Genomic DNA, 16,034 nt, shown 5'->3' on the forward strand with positions numbered 1-16,034 from the left:
ATGGAAACACTCATTCAGATTAACAATTTCCCATGTGAAACGCATGGGATTACATGTGAAACCCAGGAATCACACATGACTTGGTCGAACTACAAATTAACAAAATGTGCTAAACTGTTGTAAGTATCAGTAGTCTCAGGATTTGATGGGTGAGTGTATCATACAGTGTGTGTAATATAAAGAATTAATTCTGTTGTACATGTGGACAGGTGGACTTTCCATGGGGTCTGTCTCGGTAAAGGAGAGAGAAATAGAGCATGGTCTGGAGTCGTCTCAAATGTAGGTAAACCAGATGGTATAGTGTGCCATATCTTCCCTGTCAAGTCACTCCACCCTGTTTTTATGGGAAATATGCAAATAGCACTCCACTATCCATTTGATGGGAAATTAATACCCATGTGCACCCCATGTTAACATGGGCATTTACACAGGTATCATACTGTAAGCAGTCCAAGACGTTTCACATGTAATCCCATGCGTTTCACATGGGAATTTACATGTGTTTGTTCACAACCTTTGACACCCAGGACAAACCATGAACATGACCTTTCTGCTGGTGGTATGGAAATAATAGGTGCCATGAAAATATTTTGCACATGTGCTCTAAATGTTACATCAGATCTGAAACAAATGCAAAATAGAAGTAGATGTGTAGCTGTCGGATTCATGTATTCCTCTCTCTCTCTCTCTCTCTCTCTCTCTTAAAGACAAAATAACATATTATTCAAAAAGATTTTGGTTCTCCCTTCCCCATCATGTGCTTTTTTGTATTTTTTTCAGGTTTCAGTAAGATAATATAACATTTTGGAATAAAAATACAAAAAAGCAGTCCAAAACTTGAAGCCAGAATAGCAAATATCTCCACAGCTACACTGAACTTGCCAGGAGAGCTGACATACGCTGGGATAAAAGTGATCCATACTGCACAGAATATCAGCATGCTAAAGGTGATAAATTTGGCTTCATTGAAATTATCAGGCAGTTTCCGAGCCAGAAAAGCAAGAATAAAACATAACATGGCCAGAAGTCCTATGTACACAAGGATAGCCCAAAAGCCTACAGCTGAGCCCAGAGCACACTCTAAGATGATTTTATCATTATATAGTAACACATTTTTAGAAGGAAAGGGAGGATTGATTGTCAGCCATAGTATGCAAATTAATACTTGTACAAGAGTGAAACCCAGGACACTGAGTTTCTGCTGTGTAGGCCCAAACCATTTCATCACATCACTACCTGGGAGTGTGGCCTTGAAGGCCATTAACACCACTATTGTTTTCCCCAGAACACAAGAAATACAGAGGACAAAGGTGATGCCGAATGCTGTGTGTCGCAGCATGCAGGACCACTCAGAGGGCCGGCCGATGAAGGTCAGAGAACACAGGAAACACAGAGTCAAAGAGAAGAGCAGCAGGAAGCTCAGCTCAGAGTTGTTGGCTCTGACAACAGGAGTCTGTCTGTATCTGAAGAAAATGAACGCCACAACAGCAGTCATGCATGTTCCAAACAAGGAAGCTGCTGTAAGAAGTTTTCCCATAATCTCTTCATATGAGAGAAACTCTTCCTCCTTCTTAATACAGGAATCTCTTCTTTCATTTGACCAGAACTCAGGGTCACACCTCATACAGGTGATAGAGTCTGAAAAATAAGATTGCAGCTGGTGTTAAGACTTGGTCATCATGTTTGTATTGTTTTTTTGCCTATGTGGCATATTTTCTGTGCCTGCAAACGCTACATGATAACCAGATAATACATTGAATGAACTCATAATAACATATTTAATTCATACAGCACTTTTAAAAACAAAGTTTTTATCCGTTGAATTCGCCATCGCACCTCAGGTTTAGTATATCAAAGTACAGACACTGTCATTTCTAGTGGCCTACTGCTGTCACTGTGAGTATAATTAAAAACTGGCATTTAGATTTCCTCAGGCTACCACAGGAAATGTGGGGCAGAATGATGTATGAGAAATGATGTATGAGTAACTAGTTACTAGTAACTCCCTTTCCAAAACAATGAAACGATGAAATTCTACAAAAACTGAAAAGCTTTGCAACATAGCATAACAAAGATCTTCTTAATGCACTGACACTTAAGTTGATCTGGTCCATTCTCAAGGAAGAGTTTGTTAAAGTACAGCACCTGTATATGGCAATAAAAATAAATGCTGAATTCAGAATGGCTGAATTCCTTTGGTTTTTGGGTTGCGAAACCAACAGGCTTTTATGGAGATATGGATTTGATTATTAGCTACACTTATTAGTACCTAACATAATTGTTTTGATAGAGTTTGTTTGTTGCTCTACCTTGAATACTAAGAGTTTCAATAATCTAACCTGAATTTAATTAAAGCATGGATGTTTTGTCTTGAGGACCTCTCATTTTATTACTTCTCAACAGGTTAAAAGAAGATAGAAAGACGTCATTTGTTTTGCTAATTAAAAGTCCTGGACTGTCGTTCATACTTGACTTAAAAATGTCTGATCTTTTCAATAACATAGGTTGTTGCAATGCAAGCCACGATTACTTCTTTCTCCACCACAAATGTAACCCAAGGTGTCTAAAACTGACTGGGTGGAAAAAAATACCAACTGTTCAGATATTCCCAGTGATTTCTTTGTAGTCATATAAACAATGAAATGTGTGTAATTGCACGTCTTTAACCTTGATACCAGGTTTCAAACTTCATGACACCTTTTAGCTTTGTGTTTTTTCTGACATGAAATACTACCACACCTGTGGCATTGCTGATTTCTCCCTCTGCACATCTTAAACAGTCATAGCAACAAACGGGCTTTCCTTTCTGCAGAACCTTGCGAGTTCCTGGGGGGCATTTCTCACTACAAACTGACAAAGGCACCTGCATGAACAAAGTGGCAATGAGGAAAATCTATCAGCATTCAGTTTGACAAGATAGTTGTTATGCAAGCATGTATGAATATTGTTAATGCATCAAATGCATTGAATACTTTGCTACTAACAATGAATTTTAACTGACATACTTTCAATAATCAAAATACACTTTACATATTGATTACACAGAATGCATGGGGGCTAACCTGTTGTGAGTTCTGGGCCCAAATTAAAGACTGACTTTGCAGTTTCAGCTGTTTATCTGCAGGTAAAGTTGCATCATGAAGACCAACTGTGACAAAGTCCACAATGCCATTTTCAGTTGGCTGCCAGTTAATAATTTCATACTTTGCTGCTGGGTCTCCATTCTCATTAAAGTAAACCTCATCTCCTTCCTTTGTTTTGAAGTTAACCTCTTTTATGTGCTGTAAAATCTAAAGATATACATCAATGTAGAATGTTATCTGACAAATGTGTGTAGGTCTACAGCATGATAGACAAATTGCAACCATTTACTTTGTTCACCACACATGATGTACAAAACCACAAGTAGTTAAGTAAGTTTACCAATTTGTAATCTAACTCACCATAAATGGATCTAGCTGCACCGTGTTGTTACATGTTTCATTACAGCTGAGAACATTATGAAGTGCATGGGCCATAGCATACACTCCTTTATAAACATTGTAAAAGAGAGGCATGAGAGACATATCAGTGAAGCTGTTTTCTACTTCAGTAACATCTTCATGTCCAGTACATTCTCTCTGATTCTCTGCTGATGATTTTGAAAGTGTAAACTTACAGCTAAACAATGTCTCCCAAAACTCTGTAAACAATTCATCACTCGATGAATTTAGTGGCTTCACATCCAAAATGAACTCTCTCATGCCACTGACATGTGCTTTGGGGATGGACAGACCTATTGCACCATCGAGTACGTGATGCTTATCCACAGCTGCCGTTTGGAAATCAAAGATCCAGGCCTCAGTGCCTACCCACTGGTACCCAGTCAAGTTATGGTGAGACAACTCCTGTATAATCATATGCAACTCTGTGGGTGAGAGGAAAGTGACAATCACCTTGGAAGTTGAAGCTTTGATAATATCAACTATCTTTACTATTTTGTGTGGCGGATCTGTTCTCAAGACCGACACAGAGTACTCCAGACAGATACCCAGCTGCTGGGCAGTTTCTATAAATGTAGCCATGCCATTATTGCCATAATCATTATTTATTCTAATTGCTCCAACCCAAGTCCAACCAAAGTGCTTGACCAACTGGGCCAGGGCTCTGCTCTGGTGGTAGTCACTGGGTATTGTTCTAAGGAATGATGGGTACTTGGTTTTATCACTGAGACAAGCACAAGTAGCAAGGTGGCTGATCTGAAAGAAACAAAAAATAAATTATATCCCAAGACAAATAATATAAAATATACAACACCTAACAATACAGTACAATTCTTAACAGCATATTTTTCTTTGACACATGGATGAACTAAATAATGCTGTCTATTCAAAAACGTATTATTTGTGTCAATATTACCCACCAGTGGGATATTAAAGGGTCCGATGACAGTAGATATAGCCATGCAAGGAGAGGAAAATGTCCCTCCCAAAATGGCCTGCACTTGGGCAGGTCTGCTACATGGTGCCTCAGATGGTGCAAATATCACTTCATTGCCGTTAGCCAAGGCCAGAGCTACTGTCACTCCTCTGGCAATGAAGACACAATCATCATAGAACTTATATCCCAGAGAAATGCCAGGCAATAAATCTGTGCTGTTATTAATCTCTTCTATGGCGAAGAGCATAGCCTGGGCATACTGGAACCCTCTGAAATTCAAACTGTATGTGGACAGTAATAAATAGTTGAAATTGCAACTAATCCATCTTCAAAATAGAAAATACTGTATGAAGTAAAACCATTTGAAGGCAGTTCTACACATAAGGAATATTCTTTTTTATCCTCAGTTTGAAAGCCAAGCTTTTTTGTTACCTGTTTGCATCTGCACCCAATTACTCTTGCATAGTTGAAATTAAAAAAAAAAAAAGAAACAAAAAAGAAACAAAAAACGGTTCATTTACCTGGTGCATTGCAGTGGCAGTGGTTTTTGCATGTAGGTTTCCAGTCTGTTTTTCCACTTGTTGTGGAAAGAAAAGATTCCTCCTAACAAAATGTCCCCATCCTTAGATAGTTGTGGATTCTCTGGATCCCCAATCAGCCTGCACACTGGCTCTTCAGCCTGAGAGAAAGATGCCAACAACAACAAGAGTACCCATCCCTTCCCTGGCCCCCTCTGTGTAGACGTCATGTTTTCCAGGAGAACTAAACCACTGGGTGGCATCACATCTAGATTAATGCAAATCAAAAGCTTGCACTGATATTTATACATTTTGAAGCAGAAAAAATAATACTTGAATGGTGATGTTTTATCTGTGTGGACATAACAGGCAAGTTGAGAGGACGGTGGTGCCCAACAAGATTTTGTGCGGCTGAAGTTTTCTCTAAAGGTTGAGTGCGTATGATTTAGGGGGGGACTACTGGCAGAAATTAAGTAGATATTGAAAATCACGTATTACTTTTTTCAGTTTTACATTTCAATCTGTATTTTATCATCAGTAAACAAAGTAGATGTTTTCATTACCTCAGAATGACTCTTTTACATCTATAAAGGGCATAGTGTCTGCCATGTTGTATTGCCATACTGGCTGTAGTGAGGGTCACTGTAGTTCCTCCTATATGCTTACTGAGATGGGCTGTATTCAATTGGTTGCAATCTGCAACCTAACCCATACATGACACTAACTATTACACAGTAGTCCTTTAAATACCATAACAGTATGTAAACAGATATAAATTTATTTGTGCACCCAAAAAATCAGATCAATTCAAAGTACATTTTATTCATTTCACTCAAACTCACAAATCCTAATTTTCCTCAGAGGGCTTATCATATGTGCATTCTATAACACCATCTGTCCTTATACACTCTTTACAGTGAATGTCCCAAAATGAAAAAAAAAAAAAAAAAAAAATCGCCATTGAGTAGGGAACTTCCAAGATGTACAGACATGCAATACCATGGTGTACACCGTAAGGATTCAATAAAAAAGGACAAATCTCTACTTGAATGTCCTGTTAACAATCTATTATGTAAAATCATAATAGCACTAGAATGTCATTTCCACAATATTAATTTAAGTATTCATAATGATGTCTCCTTCCCCATCAAGTGTTTTTTTGTATTCTTCTCTGGTTTCAATAAGATAATATAACATTTTGGGATGAAAATACAAACAAGCAGTCCAAAACTTGAAGCCAGAATAGCAAATATCTCTACGGCAACACTGAACTTCCCAGGAGAGCTGATATATGCTGGGATAAAAGTGATCCATACTGCACAGAATATCAACATGCTAAAGGTGATAAATTTGGCTTCATTGAAATTATCAGGCAGTTTCCGAGCCAGAAAAGCAAGAATAAAACATAACAGAGCCAGAAGTCCAATGTACCCAAGTACAGCCCAAAAGCCTACAGCTGAGCCCAGAGCACACTCTAAGATGATTTTATCGTTATATAGTAACAAATTCTTAGAAGGAAAGGGAGGGTTGATTGTCAGCCATAGTATGCAAATCCAAACTTGTATGAGAGTGAAACCCAGGACACTGAGTTTCTGCTGTGTAGGCCCAAACCATTTCATCACATCACTACCTGGGAGTGTGGCCTTGAAGGCCATTAACACCACTATTGTTTTCCCCAGAACACAAGAGATACAGAGGACAAAGGTGATGCCGAATGCTGTGTGTCGCAGCATGCAGGACCACTCAGAGGGCCGGCCGATGAAGGTTAGAGAACACAGGAAACACAGAGTCAAAGAGAAGAGCAGCAGGAAGCTCAGCTCAGAGTTGTTGGCCCTGACAACAGGAGTCTGTCTGTATCTGAAGAAAATGAACGCAACAACAAAACTCATGCATGTTCCAAACAAGGACGCTGCTGTAAGAAGTTTTCCCATAATCTCTTCATATGAGAGAAACTCTTCCTCCTTCTTAATACAGGAATCTCTTCTTTCATTTGACCAGAACTCAGGGTCACACCTCATACAGGTGATAGAGTCTGAAAAATAAGATTACAGACGGTGTTAGACTTGCTAATTATGTTTGTATTGTTTTTTTGCCCATGTGGCATCTTTTCTGTGCCTGCAAACACTACATTATAACCAGATAATACATTGACTGAACTCATGCTGCTGTCATTGTATGTATAATTAAAAACTGGCATTTAGATTTCCTCAGGCTACCATGGGAAATGAAGGGCAGAATGAACGATGTATGAGTAACTAGTTACTTGTCCCTTTCCAATGGCAAAATGAAATTCTACAAAAACTCAAAAGCTTTGCAACATAGCATAACAAAGGTCTTCTTAATGCACTGGCTGTCTATCAAGTTGATCTGGTCCATTCTCAAGGAAGAATTTGTTAAAGTACAGCACCTGTATATGGCAATAAATATAAATGCTAAATTCAGAATGGCTGAATTCCTTTGGTTTTTGGGTTGCGAAACCAACAGGCTTTTATGGAGATATGGATTTGATAAGCAGCTACACTTATTAGTACCTAACATAATTGCTTTGATAGAGTTTGTTTGTTGCACTACCTTGAATACTAAGAGTTTCAATAATCTAAGAGAGATTTAATTAAAGCATGGATATTCTGTTTTGAGGACCTCTCTTTTAATGCTAATCAACAGGTAAAACAAGATAGTAAGATGTAATTTGTTTTTCTAATTGAAAGTCCTGGACAGTCGTTCATACTTGACTTACATATGCCTGTTCATTTCAGTCACATTGGTTGTTGCAAAAATGCACTGCTACTGACAATGCAAGCCACTATTACATCTTTCTCCACTACAAATGTGACCCAAGGTGTCTAAAACTGACTGGGTGGAAAACAATACCAACTGTTCAGATATTCCCAGTGATTTCTTTGAAGTCATATAAACAATGAAATGCGTGTACTTTCACATAAATGTATGTCTTTAACCTTGATACTAGATTTCAGACTTCATGACACCTTTTAGCTTTTAGTTTTTTCTATCATTAAATATCACCCCACCTGTGGCATTGCTGATTTCTCCTTCTGCACATCTTAAACAGTCATAGCAGCAGACAGGCTTTCCTTTCTGCAGAACCTTGCGAGTTCCTGGGGGACATTTCTCATTGCAAACTGACAAAGGCACCTGCATGAACAAAGTGGCAATGAGAAAAATCTATCAGCATTCAGTTTGACAAGATAGTTGTTATGCAAGCATGTATGAATATTTTTAATGCATCAAAACTGAATACTTTGCTACTAACAATGCCTTTTAACTAACACACTTTCAATTATCTTAATAACATTTGCATATTGATTACACTGAATGCATGGGGGCTAACCTGTTGTGAATTCTGGGCCCAAATTAAAGACTGACTTTGCAGTTTCAGCTGTTTGTCTGCAGGTAAAGATGCATCATGAAGACCAACTGTGACAAAGTCCACAATGCCATTTTCAGTTGGCTGCCAGTTAATAATTTCATACTTTGCTGCTGGGTCTCCATTCTCATTAAAGTAAACCTCATCTCCTTCCTTTGTTTTGAAGTTAACCTCTTTTATGTGCTGTAAAATCTAAAGATATACATCAATGTAGAATGCTGTCTGACAAATATGTTGTAAGTCTACAGCATGATAGACAAATTGCAATCATTTACTTTGTTCACCACACATGATGTACAAAACTACAAGTAGTTAAGTAAGTTTACCAATTTGTAATCTAACTCACCATGAATGGATCTAGCTGCACCGTGCTGTTACATGTTTTATTACAGCTGAGAACATTATGAAGTGCATGGGCCATAGCATACACTCCTTTATAAACATTGTAAAAGAGAGGCATGAGAGACATATCAGTGAAGCTGTTTTGTACTTCAGTAACATCTTCATGTCCAGTACATTCTCTCTGATTCTCTGCTGATGATTTTGAAAGTGTAAACTTACAGCTAAACAATGTCTCCCAAAACTCTGTAAACAATTCATCACTCGATGAATTTAGTGAATTCACATCCAACATGAACTCTCTCATGCCACTGACATGTGCTTTGGGGATGGACAGGCCTATTGCACCATCAAGTATGCGATGTCTATCCATTGCTGCCGTTTGGAAATCAAAGATCCAGGCCTCAGTGCCTACCCACTGGTACCCAGTCAAGTTATGGTGAGACAACTCCTGTATAATCATATACAACTCTGTCGGGGAGAGGAAAGCGACAATCACCTTGGAAGTTGAAGCTTTGATAATATCAACTATCTTAACTATTTTGTGTTGTGGATCTGTTCTGAAGACCGACACAGAGTACTCCAGACAGATACCCAGCTGCTGGGCAGTTTCTATAAATGTAGCCATGCCATTATTGCCATAATCATTATTTATTCTAATTGCTCCAACCCAAGTCCAACCAAAGTGCTTGACCAACTGGGCCAGGGCTCTGCTCTGGTGGTAGTCACTGGGTATTGTTCTGAGAAAGGATGGGTACTTGGTTTTATCACTGAGACAAGCACAAGTAGCAAGGTGGCTGATCTGAAAGAAACAAAAAATAAATTATATCCCAAGACAAAAATATAAAATATACAACACCTAACAACACAGTGCAATTCTTAACAGCATATTTTGCTTTGACACATGGATGAACTAAATAATGCTGTCTGTTCAAAAACATATTATTTGTGTCAATATTACCCACCAGTGGGATATTAAAGGGTCCGATGACAGTTGATATGGCCATGCAAGGAGAGGAAAACGTCCCTCCCAAAATGGCCTGCACTTGGGCAGGTCTGCTACATGGTGCCTCAGAGGGAGCAAATATCACTTCATTGCCATTAGCCAAGGCCAGAGCTACTGTCACTCCTCTGGCAATGAAGCCACAATCATCATAGAACTTATATCCCAGAGAAATGCCAGGCAATACATTTGTGCTGTTATTAATCTCTTCTATGGCAAAGAGCATAGCCTGGGCATACTGGAACCCTCTGAAATCCAAACTGTATGTGGACAGTAATACATAGTTGAAATTGAAACTAATCCATCTTCAAAATAGAAAATACTGTATGAAGTAAAAACATTAGAAGGCATATCTTCACATAAAGAATGTTCATTTGTTCCTCAGTTTGAAAGCCAAACTTTTTTATTACTTGTTTGCATCTGTACTCAATTACTGTTACATAGTTGATATCTGAAAATAGTTAATTTACCTGGTGCATTGCAGTGGCAGTGGTTTTTGCATGTAGGTTTCCAATCTGTTTTTCCACTTGTCATGGAAAGAAAAAATTCCTCCTAACAAAATGTCCCCATCCTTAGATAGTTGTGGATTTTCTGGATCCCCAATCAGCCTGCACACTGGCTCTTCAGCCTGAGAGAAAGATGCCAACAACAACAAGAGTACCCATCCCTTCCCTGGCCCCCTCTGTCTAGACGTCATGTTGTCCAGGAGAACTAAACCACTGGGTGGCATCACATCTAGATTATTGCAAATCATAAGCTTGCACTGATATTTATACATTTTGGAGAATAAAAAAAAAAAAAAAAAACTTGGAGATGTTTTATCTGTGTGGACATAACAGGTAGGTTGAGAGGAGGGTGGTGCCCAACAAGATTTTGTGCGGCTGAAGTTTTCGCTAAAGGTTGAGTGTGTATGTTTTGGGGGGACTACTGGCAGAAATTAAGTAGATATTGAAAATCACGTATTACTTTTTCAATTTTGTATTTCAATTTGTTTTTCATCATCAGTAAACAAAGTAAATGTTTTCATTACCTTGGAATGACTCTTTTACATCTATAAAGGCAATAGTGTCTGCCATCTTGTATTGTCATGCTTCCAGACTAGCTCTGAACAGACAAACCAAACACTGGCTGTAGTGAGGGTCACTGTAGTTCCTGCTATATGCTTACTGAGATGGGCTGTATTCATTTGGTTGCAATCTGCAACCTAACCCGTAAATGACACTAAATCATACACAGTGGTCCTTTGAATACCATAACAGTATGTAAGCAGATATAAATTGATTTGTGCGCCCCAAAAAATCAGGTCAATTCAAAGTACATTTTATTTATGTTACCCAAATTCACAAATCCTAATTTTCCTCAGGGGGCTTATCATATGTGCATTCTATAACACCATTTGTCCTTATACACTCTTTACAGTGAATGTCCCAAAATGAAAAAAGAACCTATTGCCATTGAGGAGGGGTCTTCCAAGATGTACCGACATGCAATACCATAGTGTACAGCGTAAGCATTCAATTAAAAAAGGACAGATCACTATTTGAATGTCCTGTTAACAATCTATTATGTAAAATCAAAAAAAGCACTAGAATGCCTTTTCTACAATATTAATTGAAGAATTCATAATGATGTCTCCTTCCCCATCAAGTGTTTTTTTGTATTCTTCTCTGGTTTCAGTAAGATAATATAACATTTTGGGATAAAAATACAAACAAGCAGTCCAAAACTTGAAGCCAGAATAGCAAATATCTCCACAGCCACACTGAACTTCCCAGGAGAGCTGACATACGCTGGGATAAAAGTGATCCATACTGCACAGAATATCAGCATGCTAAAGGTGATAAATTTGGCTTCATTGAAATTATCAGGCAGTTTCCGAGCAAGAAAAGCAAGAATGAAACATAACATGGCCAGAAATCCTATGTACCCAAGTACAGCCCAAAAGCCTACAGCTGAGCCCAGAGCACACTCTAAGATGATTTTATCCTTGAATATTTTAAAATTCTCAAATGGAAAAGGAGGAGCAATTGTTAACCAGAGGATACATATGATAACTTGTATAAGAGTGAAACCCAGAACACTGAGTTTCTGCTGTGCAGGCCCAAACCATTTCATCACATCACTACCTGGGAGTGTGGCCCTGAAGGCCATTAACACCACTATTGTTTTCCCCAGAACACAAGAGATACAGAGGACAAAGGTGATGCCGAATGCTGTGTGTCGCAGCATGCAGGACCACTCAGAGGGCCGGCCGATGAAGGTCAGAGAACACAGGAAACACAGAGTCAAAGAGAAGAGCAGCAGGAAGCTCAGCTCAGAGTTGTTGGCCCTGACAACAGGAGTCTGTCTGTATCTGAAGAAAATGAACGCAACAACAAAACTCATGCATGTTCCAAACAAGGACGCTGCTGTAAGAAGTTTTCCCATAATCTCTTCATATGAGAGAAACTCTTCCTCCTTCTTAATACAGGAATCTCTTCTTTCATTTGACCAGAACTCAGGGTCACACCTCATACAGGTGATAGAGTCTGAAAAATAAGATTACAGACGGTGTTAGACTTGCTAACTATGTTTGTATTGTTTTTTGCCTATGTGGCATCTTTTCTGTGCCTGCAAACACTACATGATAACCAGATAATACATTGACTGAACTCATGCTGCTGTCACTGTATGTATAATTAAAAACTGGCATTTAGATTTCCTCAGGCTACCATGGGAAATGTAGGGCAGAATGAACGATGTATGAGTAACTAGTTACTTGTCCCTTTCCAATGGTAAAATGAAATTCTACAAAAACTCAAAAGCTTTGCAACATAGCATAACAAAGGTCTTCTTAATGCACTGGCTGTCTATCAAGTTGATCTGGTCCATTCTCAAGGAAGAGTTTGTTAAAGTACAGCACCTGTATATGGCAATAAATATAAATGCTAAATTCAGAATGGCTCAATTCCTTTGGTTTTTGGGTTGCAAAACCAACAGGCATTTATGGAGATATGGATTTTATAAGCTGGTACACTTATTATTACCTAACATAATTGTTTTGATAGAGTTTGTTTGTTGCACTACCTTGAATACTAAGAGTTTCAATAATCTAACAGAGATTTAATTAAAGCATGGCTGTTCTGTTTGAGGACCTCTCTTTTGATGCTCCTCAACAGGTAAAACAAGACTGAAAGACGTCATTTGTTTTTCTAATTAAACGTCCTGGACTGTTGTTCATACTTGACTTACATATGTCTGTTCATTTCAGTCACATTGGTCGTTGCAAAAATGCACTGCTACTGACAATGCAAGCCACTATTACATCTTTCTTCACCACAAATGTAACCCAAGGTGTCTAAAACTGACTGGGTGGAAAACAATACCAACTGTTCAGATATTCCCATTGGTTTCTTTAAAGTCATATAAACAATAAAATTTGTGTACTTTCACATACATTTGTGTATTTAACCTTGATACCAGATTTCAGACTTCATGACACCTTTTAGCTTTTCATTTTTTCTAACAATAAATATCACCACACCTGTGGCATTGCTGATTTCTCCCTCTGCACATCTTAAACAGTCATAGCAGCAGATGGGCTTTCGTTTCTGCAGAACCTTGCGAGTTCCTGGAGGACATTGCTCATTGCAAACTGACAAAGGCACCTGCATGAACAAATTGGCAATGAGAAAAATCTCTGGGCGTTCATTTTTACAAGATGTTTGTAATGCAAGCATGTATGAATATTTTTAATGCATCAAAACTGAATACTTTGCTACTAACAATGCATTTTAACTAACACACTTTCAATTATCTTAATACACTTTACATATTGATTACACTGAATGCATGGGGGCTAACCTGTTGTGAATTCTGGGCCCAAATTAAAGACTGACTTTGCAGTTTCAGCTGTTTGTCTGCATGTAAAGATGCATCATGAAGACCAACTGTGACAAAGTCCACAATGCCATTTTCAGTTGGCTGCCAGTTAATAATTTCATACTTTGCTGCTGGGTCTCCATTCTCATTAAAGTAAACCTCATCTCCTTCCTTTGTTTTGAAGTTAACCTCTTTTATGTGCTGTAAAATCTAAAGATATACATCAATGTAGAATGTTATCTGACAAATGTGTGTAGGTCTACAGCATGATAGACAAATTGCAATCATTTACTTTGTTCACCACACATGATGTACAAAACTACAAGTAGTTAAGCAAGTTTACCAATTTGTAATCTAACTCACCATGAATGGATCTAGCTGCACCGTGCTGTTACATGTTTTATTACAGCTGAGAACATTATGAAGTGCATGGGCCATAGCATACACTCCTTTATAAACATTGTAAAAGAGAGGCATGAGAGACATATCAGTGAAGCTGTTTTGTACTTCAGTAACATCTTCATGTCCAGTACATTCTCTCTGATTCTCTGCTGATGATTTTGAAAGTGTAAACTTACAGCTAAACAATGTCTCCCAAAACTCTGTAAACAATTCATCACTCGATGAATTTAGTGGCTTCACATCCAAAATGAACTCTCTCATGCCACTGACATGTGCTTTGGGGATGGACAGGCCTATTGCACCATCGAGTATGTGATGCTTATCCACAGCTGCAGTTTGGAAATCAAAGATCCAGGCCTCAGTGCCTACCCACTGGTACCCAGTCAAGTTATGGTGAGACAACTCCTGTATAATCATATACAACTCTGCAGGGGAGAGGAAAGTGACAATCACCTTGGAAGTTGAAGCTTTGATAATGTCAACTATCTTTGCTATTTTGTGCGGCGGATCTGTTCTCAAGACCGACACAGAGTACTCCAGACAGATACCCAGCTGCTGGGCAGTTTCTATAAATGTAGCCATGCCATTATTGCCATAATCATTATTTATTCTAATTGCTCCGACCCAAGTCCAACCAAAGTGCTTGACCAACTGGGCCAGGGCTCTGCTCTGGTAGTAGTCACTGGGTATTGTTCTGAGAAAGGATGGGTACTTGGTTTTATCACTGAGACAAGCACAAGTAGCAAGGTGGCTGATCTGAAAGAAACAAAAAATAAATTATATCCCAAGACAAAAATATAAAATATACAACACCTAACAACACAGTGCAATTCTTAACAGCATATTTTGCTTTGACACATGGATGAACTAAATAATGCTGTCTGTTCAAACACATATTATCTGTGTCAATATTACCCACCAGTGGGATATTAAAGGGTCCGATGACAGTTGATATAGCCATGCAAGGAGAGGAAAACGTCCCTCCCAAAATGGCCTGCACTTGGGCAGGTCTGCTACATGGTGCCTCAGAGGGAGCAAATATCACTTCATTGCCGTTAGCCAAGGCCAGAGCTACTGTCACTCCTCTGGCAATGAAGACACAATCATCATAGAACTTATATCCCAGAGAAATGCCAGGCAATAAATCTGTGCTGTTATTAATCTCTTCTATGGCGAAGAGCATAGCCTGGGCATACTGGAACCCTCTGAAATCCAAACTGTATGTGGACAGTAATAAATAGTTGAAATTGCAACTAATCCATCTTCAAAATAGAAAATACTGTATGAAGTAAAAAACATTTGAAGATATTTCTACACATAAAGAATGCTCATTTTAATCCTCAGTTTGAAAGCCAAAGTTTTTTGTTACCTGTTTGCATCTGCACTCAATTACTCTTACATAGTTGAAATCTAAACATCATTTACCTGGTGCATTGCAGTGGCAGTGGTTTTTGCATGTAGGTTTCCAGTCTGTTTTTATACTTGATGTGGAAAGAAAAGATTCCTCCTAACAAAATGTCCCCATCCTTAGATAGTTGTGGATTCTCTGGATCCCCAATCAGCCTGCACACTGGCTCTTCAGCCTGAGAGAAAGATGCCAACAACAACAAGAGTACCCATCCCTTCCCTGGCCCCCTCTGTGTAGACGTCATGTTGTCCAGGAGAAGTAAACCACTGGGTGGTATCACATCTAGATTAATGCAAATCAAAAGCTTGCACTGATATTTATACATTTTGGAGAAGAATAAAAAAAAAAAAAAAAAAAAAACCCGGAGATGTTTTATCTGTGTGGACATAACAGGTAGGTCAAGAGGAGGGTGGTGCCCAACAAGATTTTGTGGGGCTGAAGTTTTCGCTAAAAGTTGAGTGTGTATGATTTGGGGGGACAACTGGCTGAAAATAAGTAGATATTGAAAATCATGTATCACTTTTTCAATTTTATATTTCAATTTGTATTTTATCATCAGTAAACAAAGTAAATGTTTTCATTACCTTGGAATGACTCTTTTACATCTATAAAGGGCATAGTGTCTGCCATCTTGTATTGTCATGCTTCCAGACTAGCTCTGAACAGACAAACCAAACACTGGCTGTAGTGAGGGTCACT

The 16,034-nt window shown here is 38.5% G+C and overlaps 3 protein-coding genes across 3 annotated transcripts; all 3 read right to left on the reverse strand.

The window, feature by feature from the left end:
- Positions 1 to 724: 724 nt before the first annotated feature.
- LOC119008498 (extracellular calcium-sensing receptor-like) lies at positions 725 to 5,167 on the reverse strand. Its single transcript, XM_037078871.1, has 6 exons — positions 4,941 to 5,167; positions 4,403 to 4,700; positions 3,444 to 4,238; positions 3,063 to 3,290; positions 2,740 to 2,863; positions 725 to 1,638 (listed from the first exon to the last, which is right to left on the reverse strand). Exons 1-6 carry the CDS (start codon positions 5,165 to 5,167, stop codon positions 725 to 727), a joined length of 2,586 nt encoding a protein of 861 aa, XP_036934766.1.
- An 894-nt stretch (positions 5,168 to 6,061) lies between these two features.
- Positions 6,062 to 10,181, reverse strand: LOC119013386 (extracellular calcium-sensing receptor-like). Its single transcript, XM_037087863.1, has 6 exons — positions 10,135 to 10,181; positions 9,627 to 9,924; positions 8,669 to 9,463; positions 8,287 to 8,514; positions 7,967 to 8,090; positions 6,062 to 6,969 (listed from the first exon to the last, which is right to left on the reverse strand). The coding sequence occupies exons 1-6, from the start codon at positions 10,164 to 10,166 to the stop codon at positions 6,062 to 6,064; spliced, it is 2,385 nt and encodes a 794-aa protein (XP_036943758.1). The 5' UTR covers positions 10,167 to 10,181.
- A 1,103-nt stretch (positions 10,182 to 11,284) lies between these two features.
- LOC119008518 (extracellular calcium-sensing receptor-like) lies at positions 11,285 to 15,579 on the reverse strand. Its single transcript, XM_037078903.1, has 6 exons — positions 15,353 to 15,579; positions 14,847 to 15,144; positions 13,889 to 14,683; positions 13,508 to 13,735; positions 13,188 to 13,311; positions 11,285 to 12,192 (listed from the first exon to the last, which is right to left on the reverse strand). Exons 1-6 carry the CDS (start codon positions 15,577 to 15,579, stop codon positions 11,285 to 11,287), a joined length of 2,580 nt encoding a protein of 859 aa, XP_036934798.1.
- Between the last annotated feature and the right edge of the window lie 455 nt (positions 15,580 to 16,034).

The sequence above is a fragment of the Acanthopagrus latus genome, chromosome 2 (genome assembly GCF_904848185.1).
Source record: "Acanthopagrus latus isolate v.2019 chromosome 2, fAcaLat1.1, whole genome shotgun sequence".
Classification (NCBI taxonomy): Eukaryota; Metazoa; Chordata; class Actinopteri; order Spariformes; family Sparidae; genus Acanthopagrus; species Acanthopagrus latus.